Source organism: Protopterus annectens, chromosome 1.part2 (assembly GCF_019279795.1).
Source record: "Protopterus annectens isolate FY-2018-M chromosome 1.part2, PAN1.0, whole genome shotgun sequence".
Taxonomy (NCBI): domain Eukaryota; kingdom Metazoa; phylum Chordata; order Ceratodontiformes; family Protopteridae; genus Protopterus; species Protopterus annectens.
Window position 1 is genome coordinate 637,560,673 of NC_056727.1, and position 16,807 is coordinate 637,577,479.

General features: G+C 38.9%; 1 protein-coding gene across 1 annotated transcript in view; it reads right to left on the minus strand.

Moving 5' to 3' along the window:
* Positions 1-16,807, minus strand: part of CNST (consortin, connexin sorting protein) — a 318,963-nt gene that overhangs the window by 105,887 nt on the left and 196,269 nt on the right. The window contains exon 2 of the mRNA XM_044058103.1: positions 15,867-16,005. Coding sequence (XP_043914038.1) covers positions 15,867-16,005 — 139 coding nt within the window. The remainder of the gene's footprint in view (positions 1-15,866; positions 16,006-16,807) is intronic.

The window sequence follows — 16,807 nt, forward strand, 5'->3', positions numbered from 1 at the left end:
TACTATTATAAAACCAACAGGAAGGTCTCCTTGCCCTATATGTGTACTAGGCATTTTACAAATGGAAAAGCCACTGACTATAGCAGACTTACATAAATTCATGGGAATCATGAATTACAATAGGGAATTTATAGAGGATTATGCAGTCATGGCTGCTCCCCTATACAAAATGTTACAGGAACAAAAAAACTCCACCTTTTTAGAGTGGGGATCTCATGAAGAGGAGGCATTTTCACAAATAAAAGTAAAACTAGCACAAGCTACAAAATTAATAGCACCCACACCAAGGTTACAGTTTGTGCTACAAGCAGCAGCAGGGAAAAAAAACACTGTCTGTGGTACTACTATAGGAATGGCCACATGGTAGCGACAACAGAATGGAAAAAAACATTACACTCAGTCACTTTCTTTATCAGGAAGATGACTCCAGTGGAACTGGGCTACCATCCATGTACACAGCAATTATTAGCCATTTACTGGGGTATTAAACAAACTGAATATTTGACTGTATTTTCCAGCATTATAGTACAAACACCACATCAAGCAGTAAAAGCTCTGATAGACAATTTTAAAATTAATAAAATGACAGGTAGTATTAGTCAGGTAGTCTTTGCAAAATGGATGGTACTTTTTGGAATGAAAACTGTTACTATACAGACAGGGGACAAATACTATTTGTCAAACCATATGGGATATGAAGGAAAACAGCATAACTGTTTAGAAAAGATAATGTCACTTGATGTGCAATTTTTAGCATCTGATTTTGATCACTTTAAGCCATCCATCTTTGTGGATGGAGCACGATATTGGGACCACGGCAGATACTGGACAGGATTTGCCATATTTCCAGAGAATCCACAGCTGAGTTCTCCTGAACTAATCAAGTTACCAGGGCATATGTCCACTCAAAGTGCTGAACTGGAGACAGTACTGTATGTGCTAAAGTATTACAATCCTGTTAACATTTTTTCAGATAGTGATTACATAGTAAATTCTTTAAGACTGCATATGGAAACCTGGGTAAGGCAAGGATTTGTGGCTAGTGTAGGTAAACCATTATGGCATGCTGAAGTATTAAAAGACATATATAAAGTTATAACAATGTCAAAACAACAAGGACAGTATAGCATCTTAAAAGTAAAAGCGCATCAAAAAGCCAACCAGTGAAACTTACAGGTTACATGTGTTAGCTGATACTTTGGCAAAACAAGCAGCACAAAATGGAAAAGAACTTCCAGAATGTGAGTATACCAGTGTAGAAGTTAGTGTCTTAAAATGTTAGATGAAGAGTCAATAGAAAAGGACCTTGTAAATGTACAAAAACAACAGGGCTTAAAAGAAGAAACTGATCAATGCAGATTAGCAGGTATACCACCAAACGAGTACTATGCAGACACCACCTCCAAAGGGTTACAGTCACCATATGTACCATTTCAGTTGTCATGCCAGTTGGTCAAGTTAAATCACCAAATACTGGTCCAGTTAGGAACTGATAAGTTATGGGCAGTTGTAAAAGAAAAGTATCGGAACCCAAATTTAAAAAAAGGTCTGCAAACTGATTGTAAAAGAATGTTTAATCTGTCTGCAGGTGAATGCTAAAAGCAAAAGGCCTCAGTTACATCGAGTACAGCCAGCGGATGGGCCATGGTATGCAGTTCAAATAGATTATGCAGGTCCATTACCAACAACAAAGGGAGGTTACAGGTATCTACTAGTAGTAGTGGATGTCTTTTCAAAATGGGTAGAAGCAATTCCTACCAAAACCATGACAGCAAAGGCAACAGCAGAAGCTTTATGGAAAAATATTTTCTGTCATTGGGGATGGCCACGGGTCATAGAGTCAGACAATGGCCCACAGTTTATTAGTGGTCTCATTAAACAAATGTGTAATTTTTTAGGCATACAGCAAAGGTTTCATGTACCATACCATCCACAATCTAATGGCATTGTAGAACGTATGAATTGGATGTTAAAAGAATGTCTAAAAAAGGCATGCTTGGAAAAGGGTAATACATGGGTACATCATCTACCTGGTATTTTAATGGGTATTCGAGCAACACCACACAGCAAAACAGGCATTTCCCCTTATGAAATAATGACAGGCCACAAAATGCCCATACAATTACTATTTGACCCAGATTTACCTAATGGTAGGCCCATGCTAGAAATCAGCAAACATCAGGAATGGCTAAAACAACTTACTAGTGTATGTGACTATAATGCAAGGGAGCAAGTGTTCCATCTATGGAAAAAGGTGCCAATATTGCTAGCTGAAGAAAACCTTCCCTGTGGAACCAAAGTATTGGTAAAACATTCCAAATGGAAGGACCAAGGGCTAGCAATTGGCAAGGCCCTTTTGAAGTAGTGGAACAAATTGGACCATTAGTGTACAAAATCAAAGGAAAAAAGAAAAACAGAACAATGTTGGTACATAAAGATCAACTAAGAATGATCAAAATAGTGAGTAATGTAATTCTAATTAAATGTATACTCTTGTAGGTTTCCATCAGAGAAAACTATAATGAAATTGACATGGTTTAAAGTGCATCCTTTTGGAAATCCAGTTTTGGATGACCAAACGCAAAATGATTCAACAATGGAATTTCTATTTAAGGGATGTTTTTTTTAATTAATAGCTATCATACTAAGTATTATTGTATTGCTTAGTATCAAATTATACTTACAGCCTGTTAATTAAACTGTAAAGTTACATAAGAGAAAGAGTAAAGAAATGTGGAAAAATGAACAAGGTTGGTCGCCATCTTTTAACACTTTTTTGGCAAGGCAATGTTGGTATGCAAAAAGCTTGAATGTTTCTAATTGTTGGGTATGTAGTTTAATACCAAAAATAACAGGGGTAATGCCTCTAATACCTATTCCACTAAATTTTCTTAGTAGTTGGAGGGTATTAATAAATGAAACAGGAGATCAAGTCATAAATGTACAATTACGTAAAGCAAGAGTACAGTTATCTGTAATAGTGCAGGGGATCACGTTTTCAACAAAATGGAACTGTTCGAGTGGGTAGTAGCAATTGTATTCAAACAATTGAAATGATACATTTTCACAACCACATACCAGTACGTGGAGTATTTTCTCATGGTTTTCCTATTTTAATACCAATTAAGGGTCAGTTAATATTAAGTGACACAGCAGTATTTCATTTTTCACAAAATGCTAAAAATGAGTGTAAAACTAATATTACATGTTTTGATGCTTGTACTAAATGTTTGTGTAGTACAGTTTTTTATCAGCTCTGATTTGCGTTTTGCAGGCATTTCTTAGGTGGTAGTAGTTATCTAGGGAAGGTTTTGATATGTTGGTTATATGTTGATACCAGAGTTTATCTCTTTGTTTTAGTAACTGTTTGGTTTCTTTACAGTGCCATGGGCAGTTGTTAGTTTTTGTTCTTATGTGTCTTATGGGGTGAGTGTGTTTAGAATATCAAGAACTATATTATTGAAATAATTGACTGCTGCATCTAGTGGGAGGTATTTTAATGGAGGCCAGTTACAACTTAGTAGTATTTGTTTAAAGGTGTCTATGGAGACATTTTTTGTGTTGCATATTTGTTTATATGATTTTTGTTTTGTGGGTGAGCTATGGTGTCTTAGAGAGATGGTTAGTAGGTGGTCACTTAGGCTGTCAGGAAAATAGCCTGAAAGGTGGATTAGAGAGGGTTTGTTAGTCAGGGTCCAGTCAAGAATGGATTGTTTGTTGCTGGTTTTGTTGATTCTAGTGGGTGAATGAATCAATTAGGTGAAACCATGTAGGTTGATATGATTTGAGGGGTTATCTCATTAGTAGGTTTGTTAATTGACATTGAAATCACCAACTAATGTAGTTTATTGGCTAAAAGTGGCTGAGGCCCACGAGAGAAGGTTTTCTATTGTGGAAGGGTTGTTATCTGGTGGTATGTATAAAGCTAGTAAGATGGTATGTTTACTGTTACTGATTTTTAGATGTGATGCTTAGAGTTTTGTGTTACCTGTATATGGGACATTTGCCTGCAGTTGAAATTATTTCATTATTTTTTTATGTGGGGTTTAAGCCATGTTTCTGTTAGTACTGCAATGTTAGGAGTGTATAGTGATAGGGTGGTGTGGAGTTCATGTATTTTGTTTAAGAGACTTCTGAGGTTTATCTTTTATGAGGAGGATGTCAGAGCTCTTTTTGGATATGTTGGATAGTAGAGGTGAGGTATGATTTATTGCTGGTTTGGGGTAATTGTTTGTGATGGATGTGTTTTGTTGGGTGAGAGAAAGGCCAGGGTTAGTGTGCATGTCTCCATATAAATTATTAGTTTTTTTACTTGTACTTGGTGGGAAATCTTTGGGTGGTATAAGTGGTTGTTTTAGTGGTATGAATGAGGGGTTAGCATGGTGAAGGTATCTATATGTGAATATTTCAATACTTTTGGAGTTGTAGCTGTGGGGTGCTATGTCAAAGTGAGAGAGGTCAGATAGAGGTGGGTTTGTTAAAGGGTAGATGGGGGATTTTAAGTAGATTATGGGACGGTTGTTAGGTGTTGTTAGGGAGAGAGCAGTTAACAGTAATGAGATGAATAGCATGTGTAAGAGAAACATGTTTGAATTTTGGGTTTTAGGAAGGGGGTTAGTGGAGCAGTGAGTGGTGGAGTGAGTATTGAGGTGATGAGAAAAGGATGTAGTTGAGACTTTGAGAAGCTGAGGAAGGAATAAGATAGGGGTTGAGATGATAATATACAATTACGAAGTGGGACAAACTGATTAGTGACTTGCGATGTGGAGGGCAGTGAAAGATTGAGGATGTGTTGGAGGTGTGGTTTGGTTAGGATAAATGTAAGTAATGTGGGGGAGGGTGGGAATTGGGGTAGGTTAGGGGAGCGGAATAAGCCCGAATGCAGCAAGGGTGAATGGTGTGGGCAAGTATGAATTCCCAGTGTGCACGCAGTGTGTAAAAAAACTATCAGCCACCTTAAACTCATCTGGAGGAATGCAGAACCATTGTGGAGGTTTTGAATAATAATGACATGTTCTGCACAGAGTTAAGCTATTGAGTTAGGGAAGCTCAACACTTCTTTATCAGGTATATAGTAATGATTTGTTTCAGTTTAAATGCTTTATTTCACTCTCTAAGTTGAAGAGATAGCATAACAAAAACAGTATGGGCACTGAGAGGTGTTTGTAAAAAATAACCTTAGGTTTGTGAAAAATAACCTTAGGTATGGGCACTCCACCTGACGAGACAAGCAGCTGCACCAAGGGGATTTTAAAAATGGTGCTTGTAGCTTAGGAAAGCTAGGTTAGGCTGAAATTGGTCTTGTGGGGGGGAGGACTGAATAGACCAGATAAGTGGTGGATAGCCAATAGTATGATGAAAAGGGCTGTCCCTGATTTTGCAGATGTGCAAGTCTACAGAAAATAATCAGGAAAGGCAGTAAGTACTTTGAACTTACTTGTTTTGCATACCTTTCTTATTGAAATAAAATAAACCACTTTTACCAAGGAGTATGTGGGATTTAGAAAGACCAGAATTTATAGGAGAAAGGGTTTAGTAAAAGTAGAAAAAGGGTTTAGTAATAGTACAAAAACAGCAAAGCAGTCTTCTAAAATGTTCCTTACTGTGCTTTGTTTGCATTTGTTCATGCTGTATTGTTTGTCCTTTGTCAATTCCCAAATATTTATACACTCCCTCCTGCTCAAGTTCCTTTATATCATATTCCAGTCCCAGTCTGATATTTTCTTTATGCTGCAGCTTTTCTGCTTTATTTTTTTTAGCAAGAAACATCTTTATTAAATTATCATGTATGACATAAGCCATGTTCCATTATGTAAATGACAAAAAAACAGTGACACAATCTTAGTTGCAAACATTATACATTCCAAATGAAGGCCATAAAGTAGTGTTTTTGCAACTAACTGCTTACACTCCTAATTTCCTGCTTCTACCTCTTCCTTGCTTACACTTACATTACAGCTCTAAGGCCTCCACTTCTTATGCTGATTGCATTTCTTTGCAGTCTTCTGTGAGGGGGCGAGCCAGATCTCTACCTGCTTTTTCTGGTTATACCTTCCCCCATTTTGTATCTCCCTTCTCCCCCATGCACATTAACTAGTCTATATTAGTGGGTCTCCTTGAGTGGCGCCATTTTGAAAGTTATCTTTTGGCCACTTGTGGTGAGGAAGCTTCCCCCAGACCCTTTTCAGTGTGCACACCTGCAAGTAAGTGCCTGCAAGTGTTTAAGCTCTTCTCAAATGTTTGTGGTGCACCTGGTTTAGCAGGCATGTTTATGTTTTTCAACTGAAGTACTTAGCTAACTTTATGCATTCTAGGGATCTAACTGACGTAGTGATTGCTTTTACTACAGAAACCATTTACTGTTACATATGCTGTTATGCTCACAATAGTCTAAGGGACTAACTGAAGCTGTGACTGCTTTTACTACATAAACTGTTTGCTGTTAAATATGCTGTTATGCTTACAAGGAATTTGGCTGGAGACTTGTGTTATGTGATGCATACAACTCCAGTAAACAAGTGCTACATTCTCCATACGTTCCTTACTTCAGAGCTTACCTACCTAACCACTGATTGTTCCTCACAGTCTTGCCTTCTTCCTTCTCCTTGGCTCTACCTGTTCCATTTGCCCTGCGGGCTCACTCCGCTCCCCTACCCTACCCCAATTCCCATCCACCCCCCAGTGCTCCTACACTTATTCTAGCCATAAGTCCCCTCCCCCTGTCTCACCCAATCCACTCTCATCTCCTCACTATCTCCTCCCCTCCCATCCTCCAGTACTCTCTCACCCATCCCCATCCCTAATCCTTAAAGCTCTAGATACACTTCCATACTCCTCCCTCCTACACTGTCACCAATAATCCTATTACATCCTCAACACCTAACCCCCAACTATTCCATTATACTTAAACCACACCATGTCTCTTCAAAGCATTCTCATCCTTTCTCTTAGCCTACTACTCCTAATACCTCTATACCATGCTACCTCCTATTCCTCTTACAAACTACCCCATTCTTTCCTATTCCCTCTTCACCCCACCATCACTCCTAACACACATTATAACTCTGCCACATTTCATTTCCACACTATATCCTCCTCCCTAGTGCTTCCAAACCCACTTTTCTGCTTTAAACTAAAACTCCTATCCTCCTCAATGAAATGTCATATTCCCAAAGCACTATTGTACCTCCCACCAAACTCTAGGAGCAAATCCAAACCCTTGCTCTCATTCCCATTTAACTGCCTATACCTAGCAGGAAACATACACCCCAACCCTGGACCTAGTACCAGCAGCAATCCATCTCCCCCCATTACCACCCATACTAAAAACCCTAAATACCTCAAGATCTTGACCATCAATACCCAGAGTCTAAGAAACAAATTAGCCCACTTCCACGCTTGGCTATCCCATACCCAACCTGACATAGCAGCTGTCTCTGAGACATGGCTAAAACCCAACATTTCAGACTCTGAAATACTACCCCCTGGGTTTCAAGTACTTAGACAAGACTGCCTAAAAAGGTAGGGTGGAGGAGTAGCCTTAATCTACTCTAGCCTACTCTCCATCACTCCCTACCAAAATCCTATTCCACAGTTCAACAATGCTGAACTAGTCATCGGAAATCTCAAAGTAAGTAACCAGAAAAGCATTTGTGTTATAGCCCTCTATATCCCCCTGGAAACAACATTAACACACTTGAGGAAATTCTCCTATGGGCCTCATATAATATCAAGCTTGAGACATACATCCTAGGAGATGTGAACATTGACTGGAACAAAATTACTGCCAATAACCCCACCATTTCAATCCATCTATGTAATTTCACTCAACTCACAAATGCTATAACCATACCTAATAAAAATAACCCCCAGGCTCCATACTGGACTGGATCCTTGTCTCCCACCCAAACAAAATCTCCCACACTGGCACCTTACCAGACTCTATCAGTGATCACTTACCAGCCTTCATCCATAGAGCAACCCCCTTCTCATCTACACCAGTATATCCATACTCGGAATCTCAACAACTTTAACCCTACAACTTTTTACAGTTCTCTCAAACTGATAAATTGGGACACTCTAAAAACTCTGCCTCTGGACAGTGTTGTCGAATTCTTCAACTCAACCTTCTTAGACACTCTTAACTCCCAAACCTCTCCAAGAATAAAACATATAAAAATCAATTCCACCCCCTGGCTTAGTAAAGATACCAAAACACTCATGCAACAAAGGGACAAGACCTCGAAACTCTACCATCTTAATAGGCACCCTGACACCCTTCTTAAATATAAACAGCTCCGCAAATTAGCCAAAAAAATGTATCATACAAGACAAAAAAGTATACTATATCAAACTCCAGTCTAACCACTCCTCTAACCCCAAACAATTCTGGAAATCCATCAACTCACTTCTCAACCCAGGCACCAAAAACAACCCTTGCCCTGACACTAGTAAATCTGACCCAGAAATAGCTACTCTGTTCAACTCCTTCTTCACTAACTCTATAGCAGAACTCACTAAAACATTCCCAAACAACACCTCCCCCAAATCAAACCCTCTGCCCAACCTTTCACCCCAAACTCACCTCCCATATTCCACCTCAAACCCATCTCCACCTCATATATAAAAAAAACTTCTCTCTAAACTTAAGCCTTGCTCCAATGCCCCTGACAATATCCCCTCACTCTTTTTAAGAATTGCAGCAGACAACATCACCATCCCCATTAGCATACTCATCAACAGAGCCATACAAGAATCATATGTCCCCAAACTGTGGTGTGCAGCCTTTATCCTACCCCTCCATAAAGGAGGCAAAAATAATAACATCTCCAACTTCCGACCCATAGCGATTCTCTCCCCTATTTCAAAAATTCTTGAGAAATGCATCCACCTCCAGCTCATGCCATTCATTACACATAACCAACTCCTCACCCCAACATAACATGGGTTCTGTCCTGGCCATAGCACAATAACAGCTCTTCTCTCTTTTCTAAACATCGTAAACCATGCCCGTGACTCTGGAGAACTTGTATCCACAGTCCTCCTTGACCTCTCCAAGGCTTTTGACACAGTTTCCCATACCCACCTTCTTTACCGCCTTTCCAATCTTAACCTCTCACAAAACACCATTACCTGGTTCAGCAGCTACCTCTCTGACAGATCTCAGGCAGTAAAATGGAAGACTGGCACCTCAGCCTTCCTTCCCACCCCAACCGGGGTACCCCAGGGATCCATTCTTAGCCCAATGCTCTTCAATAGCTTCATTAATGATTTCCATGCAGCCATTCCTTACACTAAGATAGTACAATATGCAGATGACTCAACTTTAGTTTGCTCTGCATCAAACCTCCCTGAGCTCCAAACAAAAACCCAAACTGCCTTCTCACTACTGAGAACTAGATGCTCCAAAATTACCTCTCTTTGAATGCCAACAAATCAAAGATCCTTCTATTCTCTCCCTCAAAATCTATCTGCCTAGACAAAGCCTCTTTCAAGATTACAAGCCTTGCCAACTCAACTGTAGAAGTTGTTCCTTTTGCTAAACTTCTTGGAGTTACTATTGACGAACATCTAAAATTCTATACTCATGTTCAGCTAGATATAAAGAAAACCCATCAGAAACTTGGCATGCTGTACAGAAACTCCACTTCCTCTTCCCCTCAAGAAGACAAACCCTTACCACTACCTTCTTACTGCCTTCACTAATGTATGGTGCTCCTCTACTAACCAACCTATCTTCCTCCATCTCTTCTAAACTAGAATCCTGTTACAATAAAATCTTAAAGTTCGCCACCACTTCCAAATACTCCACTCACCACTGTAAACCTCTCCACCAGCTGCAATGGCTAGAACTCCCAAACTACCTTGTCTACCTCCAACTAATCACCACTCACAAGCTTATTTTCAAACCATCTGTATGTCCAGCACTAACAAACATTTTAACATTATACACCCCAAACAGAACTCTTATCTACCCACCAAAATCTAATCTCTGTTTATAAACCAAACTGTCCCACTGGTCAGCTTCTCCTATCCTTTTCCGTCATCAAAAAATGGAATTCTTTCCCTCCATCTCTAAGAATTTCTGAGAACTCTGAACACTTCAAAACCCAGCTGCATTCTTACCTCTCCCAAAAATGGAAATGCAATTGCACTCCACCTACCTAACCTGCTTAATACATAAATACTTTATAACACACAAAGTTTGTTCTTCCTTACACGCTATTGTTTAACCCCTATGTACTGCCTTCATACTAATGCTACCTCTATACCACTCTCAGAGGGTTTAAACCTCTGTATTAATTTAATTCATGCTAATATTCATGCATAAAGAACTCATCCATGCTAATGTTACTTCTATATCATTCTCAGATGATTTAAACATCTGTATTAATTTAACCTTGTACTACTGTTCTCGACTACTAAACATGTAAAATATGCTTTACGTCCTTCTCCAAGCTGCTGTTTAACTTTTGTTTAGTTTTTGCTATTTTGTATGTAAAATTTGCTTAGTTTGTTTCTGTTTCCACTATGTATTGTACTTCATATTATGGAGCTTGTACTATGTATTATTTGAGCTTTTTTTCTCCAGGCCTCCACTGAAAATGGGCTCTTTGAGCCCAGTGGACCTCCCTGGTCATCAAACTGGAAATAAATAAATGTGACACAACTGTAGCTGCAAACATTATACATCACTTTTAAAAGAAAACTCCACCTCAGAACAAAAAAAAAATCTGTTTTTCCACTTTATGTTTTCTGAGCTATTTTAACATCTCAAAATCACTCTTGACAACTTCTTATATAATTTAATGTATTTTGTGCAAAATGGCTGTAAATGGGGCTTGACATATCAACATGATCTTATTTTTCTTCAAGCCTCTTTCCCATAATCCATTTAACATCTGCTTTATATGAGTCATGCTAGACATAAGGAAGTAGTGATGTATTTCCATTCCATGAACTGAAAATGGGATTAGTGTCAGAGTCACTGTCATCTTTTATATTGTTTGTAACAGGACTGCTTCATTTATTTCTTGAATGGCTGTCATGTGTGTCTCAGGGCTTGTTTTATAGTATACTAAGGAATTATACATCTGCAACCTAAACAGTTGCTAAATTGCAGGCCTTTGTTCAAAATATATTTTTGTATTCCAAGATGAATTGACAGCCCCTCCCCTACATTTTGGTAAATGTGCTGATACTTTACAAGAATTAGAAGAAAAAAATATTGTCTGACTTTTCTCTAAATGACACAGACATCTTTGATACTACATTCAAGTTATCTTAAAATGTAAAGTAGTATAAACAACAAACATTTAAAGTTAAAAGCTTAGCATGTCAGTGCTGTGGTGCTGTTTATGTAAATTTGTCAAAAGAAGTGACAAATGATTTTGAACCACTGACATTTAATTGCTCTGTTTTGCTATTAAAGGCATTGCTACAACTGAAGCAGCTGTGAATCAGTGTAAGTTCTCTTTCTCCAATTAAGACAATGGAAAACAGTTTCACACCTCTCTGTCTTACAGAAGCCTGAGCTCTTGACTACAAATTTCTTTGTATCTGTGGTGTGTCATGCAAGTATAGACAAATTCCTCTGCAACTTATGTGATAAGTTAACTTTAAATAAAAAAGTGGGTGGCTTTTTCCTTCCTTTGATATCAAAGTGAGGAAATGAAAGTTTTATAAAGTAGAAACGGGTTCCAGACACCTACACAGTACTGGAACCATACTGTAGGGAGAAAAGCAACCTAAGAGTTGAGTTAAACTGGAGGAGAAGGTGGATTTTTCCTTTAACATATCTAGTCATTGTTAGTCAGCCATTAGAAAGCTCATTCAAATTCTGCCTTCTTTTAAACTTCATTCCTCCTCTGCATGTATTGATCCCACAGTTCCCATTTTTCGTATGTAATTTGCTCCTACCTTTTTCTACAGGTTCCAGTTGTTTTAACTCTGTTACTATCTTCACTACTTCTAGTAAAGTTGGTTTAGACTTTGATTTCCATTTTCTAGTAATTGCATTTTTGGCAGACATCATAATTAGACTCAGCAAGGCCTCACTGTGTCTAGGCAATTCCGAGTTTGTTTCATATCTCAAAAAAATCATTTTCCTAGTCACTCTAACTTGCTCACCCAGTATCTTCAACAGAGCAGTCTGCAGGGAATCTTTAAAGTCTACCAACTTATTATACTCCCAGAAAATATGTTCTCAGTTACCTCTTTCTGCTCTATCACACCTCCAACATTTTCTGTCTACCCGAGGAAAAATTCTTTGAAGTTTGCTTGGGATATAAAATACCTATATAAGCACTTCCAGGTAAAGATCTGAAATATACTATATTTTGTTGCATATTTGGGAGACATACATATACCCCCATTGTTTCTTTGTGAATTGCTTATCTAATCTCTCTTCCCAGTCCTTCCTAACCTCATCTGATTAATTCTTATAGTTATCATGCAATATTCTAATTATTCTTTTCTCAATGACAACTTCTGTTCTAGATCTACTAAAAACTCTACCAGTGCTGGTCTTTTATTTAGGTCCACCCTATTTCTTTCTTTTTGCCTATACTCTGATATCAATCTTTGATATGGAAGGCAATTTTTAGCCTGCAGTCCAAGTAAGTTTTTGGCATCTTCCCATTCTATTACCTTTCCCTCTCTAGTTATTTTCTCCTAGAAACATGGTTCCTTTTCCAGTTTTCTCCAATACATTCCCACCCATTCTCACTTATTCTCTGTATCCCTAATTGCTGTCATCCCTATTGGCAGACTCTCCTTTCTCAATTCCCATGTTGGCTTAGTTCTTAGAAGACCTTCTGCTACTTTATGTATATAATATTATGTATGATCATTGTTGTTCTCCTTAAAAGTCTACATCCAAAATCCCAGTCTCTCCCTGTTACTTGAGCTCCCCCCCCCCCATTTCATCATCATCTCTTGCTATAAATAGGAGCCTTAACTCTTTGCTCTGAAATACCCCTTCAACTCAGGTAATCCCAATCCACCCTGTTTTATTGGAAGAATAAGCTTATTCCACTTGTCTCTTGCTTAGGGTTGCCACCTTTTCAAATGGTCAAAGTGGGACATGTTTGGTACAGACATCAGATTTTACAGGCCGACATACCCACAGCCAGTACAAAGGACAGAACTTAACTGTTTTGCCTAAATAAAAGCTTATCCTTGTATCATTTTAGTTGCTTATTCTGTTTCTTATAACATTTAGGTATTTCAGATACAGAATAACTGTTTTATGCAACTATTACATAAAATATAAGAAATAATTTTGTCCTAAAATCTCAGGACATTTGCCATTTTTACAATTTCTTGTCTGGACACAACTGCCCAAAGAGGGACTGTCCCTCACAAAGTGGGACAGGTGGTAACCCTCCCAGATAAAATGCTTCAGCTCTTTATTAATTGCTATCCACAACTTCTCCTCTGGTTGAGGGCTGGGATGGATAGGATGGAGTCAGGAAGGGCCGAGATGGATAGGATGGAGTCAGGGAGGGCTGACATGGATAGGATGGAGTCACGGAAGGATAGTATGTGTGGTGGGGTAGAGGGATGAGATTGAAAGGGAAGGGAGATTAGAAAGAGAAATGAGAGAGGACTGTGAGGGTTGAGGTGGATAAAACAGAGTCAGGGAGAATGGGATAGGTGGTGGAGTAGAGAGATGAGAAATTTAATTGAAAAGTAAACACTGTTTAATGATAATCAAAAGTGGAACTGGATAAAAGATAGAGTATTGAATGGGGAGAGAAACTTTAGCTTTATCTTGCATTTTGTTGCCTGGTCCAAGTATATACTGCATTTGCTTTTCTCTGTTTAGCATTGATCTGAGTTTGATCTTGTTGTCAATTTCCATCACATACACTCTGATGTTTTGATGGGAGAACATATGACTTCCTCTCTGTATGTGTGCATCTCCTTTGGCTAGTTTAAATATTTGTTAATGAAACATTTCAGTTAAGATATGGGCAGCCCTCACACATGAAAACAAACCATCATGCTAATACAGGCCTATATAACTCCAAATGAATGTTCAGTTTCCAGTGAACCCAAAACATTCAGCTCAGCATTAGTTGAACAGCTAGTTGCTCCCCTTGAAGTGAAACATGCTATTCTCAATTATTCCATAGGCAGGTGGCAATTCTGTGCTTTATTATGCCTTTGAAGTGTCTTGTTATAAACACCAAGTTTCAGATAGCAACAGAAGAAATCTGCAGCAACAAACCAGAGTAGAGAATCTTAGGTATTCATGGTGGTGATGTACCAACTGTGTAATGGTGCATCGTTAGTTCAAGCTTATAAGCTATGGACTGCATCTGTTGCTAATACTTCCATGGTGGTGTTGGATGATAACCCTGGGAGTCTCAGCAGGTAAATATAAAATGAGGCTAAGACAACTGGGATAGGATGAGACCCCTTGGAGAGTAAATCTAATCTTGTGAGTAAATAGGCAGGTAAATGAACAAGCACATAAATGAATAAAGACCACACACACTAAAGGAAAAGAATGCTGTGAATGTTAAGTGGCAACTTTACCAGTTCTACACTGGGAACTTGTCAGGTAAAACCACAAATAAGCTGAGCAGGGAAAAGAACAAAGTTGGGGGCAGAGCATTGGTGTTACTCATAAGTAATAAGAGAGAGCAACCTTTCAACCTCTAAACACAAGTAATCTGGGCAAAGCCACAAATAATGGGAAGACAGACACCAAAAATCAAGGGTAAATTTTAAATATTACTATTATAAGTTTAGGAAGTTGCTAGAATAACAGGTTTTACATTATTTTTCAAAGCATATGAATCATTATTTAATGACTTCAGTCCTCAATGATTTAGCAGAAAACCACAAATTTTATTTGGAACAGATTGAAAATATGAGGTAAAAATCTGGATATTTTGCAAAAATCTGGCCAGTTAAGAGGAATGAGAGTGGGATCTCACAGAGGATAACTGACACGATTGCTGTGACACAGAAAGCCTGACAATTTGTGCTCTGGAATAATGTGAAAACCGAGGTAATAAACTTAGGAACCAAGAGCAAACTAGTAGTTTTGTATTTATCTAATGGGTGCCAGTGATAGGCTGCACTGTAGCAACGACCCATACCAGGTCATGTGGCTGCACTGTAGCAATGACCCATACCAAGTCATGTGGCTGCACTGTAGCAACGACCCATACCAAGTCATGTGGCTGCACTGTAGCAACGACCCATACCAAGTCATGTGGCTGCACTGTAGCAATGACCCATACCAGGTCATGTGGCTGCACTGTAGCAATGACCCATACCAAGTCATGTGGCTGCACTGTAGCAACGACCCATACCAAGTAATGTGGCTGCACTGTAGCAACGACCCATACCAAGTCATGTGGCTGCACTGTAGCAACGACCCATACCAAGTCATATGGCTGCACTGTAGCAACGACCCATACCAAGTCATGTGGCTGCACTGTAGCAACGACCCATACCAAGTCATGTGGCTGCACTGTAGCAACGACCCATACCAAGTCATGTGGCTGCACTGTAGCAATGACCCATACCAAGTCATGTGGCTGCACTGTAGCAACGACCCATACCAAGTCATGTGGCTGCACTGTAGCAATGACCCATACCACGTTATGTGGCTGCACTGTAGCAGCGACCCATACTAAGTTATGTGGCTGCACTGTAGCAACGACCCATACTAAGTCATGTGGCTGCACTGTAGCAACGACCCATACCAAGTTATATAACGTTCACTATGCCCCATCTGAGCTTTTATTATGTATCTGTATGTTTTAGTAGAACCACTTGTATCCCATAGCATGATTTTTTGTACCCACTTCCATCATTAGATCTTGTATCCTTCCTGACATTCTTACCCTTGTGGGATGTTTCTGTGGGCTCTTTAAACCTCACTCTCCTCCTTGACTGTTTTTGCTGGAACTGTTCACCATTAAGGTCTTCTTCAGCTGCATGTCTTTTCTTTAGTATGGATATCAGTCCCTCTGCAGGGCTACTCTGTGGAAAAAATACACAAAGTAGAATTAACTTTTTTGTACTTTATTTCTAAGCAGTTTTATGCAGAAATATAAAAAGTGCTCAGTGTATCATGTAGTGAAGAAATATTTAACATTTCCTATTCACATTATGCAGCAACAACATTAGTCAAAAAGCATGTGATTCGTGTTCAGCAAACAGGCTGGTGATCTAACAGATTGTGGAAATATAAAATATTTTAGACTGACTGCTTGAGTGATAGGGGTGGTTATCAGCTAATCTCTTCCATATGGACATTTTCTGACAATTATATGCATGACACATAAGTAACATCTATGAAAGCATGATAAAGAAAGAAAGAATGCAAATTGGAACTCTGAGAAGACCATGTCCAAATAAACTAGTGTTCATAGTCCATGACAATGTTAAAAGGAAGGACAGTTACTGATGTCTTAATTAACTTAATTATTAGCATAGTTGGATAAGGTCATCATGACTGAAAAGTTTATAGACAGTAAATTTCAGTCATATGAATTCAGTGTTAGAAATAAACTGACTTCTAGCAGTTTCAGATCTAAAGGGATGGCATCAGTTATATGGAGTGCTGAACAACAAATTGGGGAGAGGGATGACATACAAGGAAAGGTACAGGGTGGGTATAACCTCCTTTATCCACTCTACCTGGGCTAGACACAGGGCATGGTCTGTCAGCACCCTAACCATACTCTGCACGGGGCTCTACCTGAAGAGTTGAAGGCAGAGTCAGGCAGTGATGTGACTATGTGAGCCATACAAGAACCTTTCCAGCTAGCTAATGTATGCC